Here is a 3185-nt window from a genome sequence, read left to right on the forward strand (position 1 = left end):
GAGAGAGAGAGATTGATTGAGATTCTATAGAGTGCTGTGCTGCCCAATAGAAGTTCTGTGCACCAGAGATACTCACCATATTTTGGACTTAAGGTATTTTCAACTTAAATGCAAACCCACAAAGGTCAAAAAGCACCTGTAGTCAACATTTGCCAAATTCACACTTTACTGTGCTTGAGTTTTCATGAATCATATTCAACTTTGAGAGTGAGACAGACATTAGCTCTTGTTTGATGATTATTTCACCAGTTTTCTTAGCATCATCTTATCACCAATGTTAAGGTGGAATGCTAGCTAAGCTGTTGGGATAAAATAACATTAGATGCGTGTATATATGCATGCACATCAGGTGTGTGCCTGTGGAGACCAGAAGAGGAGATGGATCCCTTGGAACCGGAGTTACAGATGGCTGTGAGCCAAAGCATTTGTACACTGCTCTTCAGACCAGCTGCCATGGAAGGCTGGGAATCAAAGCCAGGTCCCCTAGAGGAGCAGCTGGTGCTCTGAGTCCCTAGACTCTAATCTTTAATGATCCAATGTTCTTTTGCTCTTTAAAGTTTGTGTCACAGTAAAAATTCTCATTCAGAGAACCGAGACAACTAGAAGCTCAGTTTGACCCAGATAGGCAGGCGACTGCTCACCATCCATCTCCACAAGCAGCTGGTTGAGTGTGTTCTCCTGCTCACTCTGCCCTCCGAAGTTGCCTCTGCCACGCTTCCTTCCCACGGCGTCAATCTCATCAATGAAGAGAATACAGGGCGCATTCTTCCGAGCAAGGGCAAACAAGTCCCGGACCTTGACAGAAACAAATCTGAGTCACTCTGTTGAGTCAATGTTACTAGTTTAGCAAAGCTACCTCAAAACAGGGCATGGTGTCACACATCTGTCCTTGTAGCACTTGGAAGACTGGGGTAGGAGGACTGCAAAAGAGAGGGCAGCCTGGGCTACACTGTGAAACCCTGCTCCCTCTCGAAAGTCCATTGAACCCTAATCCTTCTGTGATTCACATTACACATCCAGGTATTTTTTTTCAGCTATAAGTAGTGAAGCTAGTGAGATGACTCAGTGGGTAAAGGTCCCTGCCACTGAGCTTGCAGACCCCTGAGTTCAACCCCCTGGACCCACCCAGTGAAAAGAGAAAACTGACTTCCTGGAGGTATCCTCTTCCACTTCTACATGCTGTGGAACACACTTGCCTACACACAGACTTAAGAAGCAACAGAGTAGGAAAGGATAGTACTAAGCAGCTGATGCAAGGCAGGTCAATATCACTTCTGTAAGCCACAAATTACTATGCTGACTCCTGAGTTGGTCAGTTAGCTTCTCCCATGCTCACACTTCATGGCCAGGGCAGCTATTAACAACCAAGGACTCTTAACAGGCCTCACCCAGGGCTCAATTTCCATACCTATCTGTTGACCAACAATGAGGTTCTTACCCACAACTCACAACAGGGGCCATTGTGCAGCTAGCTGCTCCTCTTAAGGCCATAACTTGGGAATATAGAAAGGGAAATAGCCCTGGGCCTCACCATAAAGCTTCTCTATATGTATGTGCACACACATACCTACATGCACATACTAACAAGAAAATGTAGATATACCACACATACATACAAAGATGAATGGCCAATATACAGGTGAAATATACTCAATTATCAGCAGTCAAGGGAACCCAAATCAAAGGCAAAGTAAGATGCCTTATTACACTACGATGGCTATAATTAAAACCTCAGAATGTGGGGGCTGGAGAGACAGCTCAGCAGTTAAGAGCACTGGCTGCTCCAGTACCCATATGGTAATTCACAACCTTCCACGGAATCTGATGCCCTCTTCTAGTCTACAGACACAAATGAAACATTGATCTACATAAAATAAGTAAACCTTAAAAAAGGTCAGCATGTGTCAGTGACAAGTGTTCAGGGTTGGTGATAATGTTAGCTTCTCCCAGGCTCACACTGGCACAGACACTGGAAAATTCTGTGGTAACTGAAATATGCCAAGTCAGAAAAGCCAGGCATGAAAGACCACACACCAAGTGCAGCAGTGCATGCTGGGGCCTAAGCTACTCAAGAAGTGAGTGCAGATACGTCACCTGAACTTAGAAATTCAAGACCAACCTAGGCAACACTGCAAGATCCCATCTCAAAAACAAAAACACAAGCCGGGCGGTGGTGGCGCACGCCTTTAATCCCAGCACTTGGGAGGCAGAGGCAGGTGGATTTCTGAGTTCGAGGCCAGCCTGGTCTACAGAGTGAGTTCCAAGACAGCCAGGGCTACACAGAGAAACCCTGTCTTGAAAAACCAAAAAAAAAAAAAAAACACAGACAAAAAATGGGGCAGGAGAGATGGTTCAGTGAGTAAGAGCACTTGCTGCTCTTCTAGAGGACCTGGGATCAATTCTCAGCACCCATATGTTAGCTAACGGCTGTCTATAACTCCAAGTTGTTGAGTAGCCAACACCTTCTTCTGTCCCTGTGGCCACACTGCACACACATGCAGGAAATATGTCCATTCACATAAAACAAAAGTAAAAGTTCTTTTAAAACTAGATGCTAGAGAGGTGGCTCCAATGTTAGGAACACTGGCTCCTCTTCCAGAGGACCTAGGTTCAATTCCCAGCACCCACATGGCAGCTCACATAGAGTTTAACTTAGACCCTAGACAATTCCTCCCCACCCCCCTTCTCTGTAACTCCAGTTCAGAGATCTGACATGAACATATATTGAGGCAAAACAGCAAAGCACATGAAAACAAAAAGCTCAAAACAGATCACACATTATCCAATTCCATTTATTTGAAATGTCTGAAAATAGGAAATCTATGATGTTAGTCTCTGCTTAGGGCTGGGAGATAGCTTACTGATAGATTATCTTCTTAATGTGACTAAAATATGTTACCTGTTCTAACAGCTGCAAAGATCTAAAACCTATTTAATTGTACACTCTAAGATAGTATGTCAATTATTCAATTATGCCTCAAGAACAATTACACACAAAGTAAAACCAGTTATTGAAATCTATAAATTAGGATTATCTTAAGAATGAAGCCGGGCAGTGGTGGCGCACGTCTTTAGTCCCAGCACTTGGGAGGCAGAGGCAGGCAGATTTCTGTCTTCAAGGTCAGCCTGGTCTACAGAGTGAGTTCCAGGACAGCTAGGGCTATACAGAGAAACCCTGTCTCGAA

General features: G+C 44.4%; 1 protein-coding gene across 1 annotated transcript in view; it reads right to left on the reverse strand.

Moving 5' to 3' along the window:
* The window catches only part of Afg3l2 (AFG3 like matrix AAA peptidase subunit 2), a 50246-nt gene that overhangs the window by 21859 nt on the left and 25202 nt on the right, over positions 1–3185 (reverse strand). Inside the window, exon 10 of the mRNA XM_031365930.1 lies at positions 642–795. Coding sequence (XP_031221790.1) covers positions 642–795 — 154 coding nt within the window. The remainder of the gene's footprint in view (positions 1–641; positions 796–3185) is intronic.

This window comes from Mastomys coucha, unplaced genomic scaffold (assembly GCF_008632895.1).
Source record: "Mastomys coucha isolate ucsf_1 unplaced genomic scaffold, UCSF_Mcou_1 pScaffold13, whole genome shotgun sequence".
NCBI classification, from domain to species: Eukaryota; Metazoa; Chordata; class Mammalia; order Rodentia; family Muridae; genus Mastomys; species Mastomys coucha.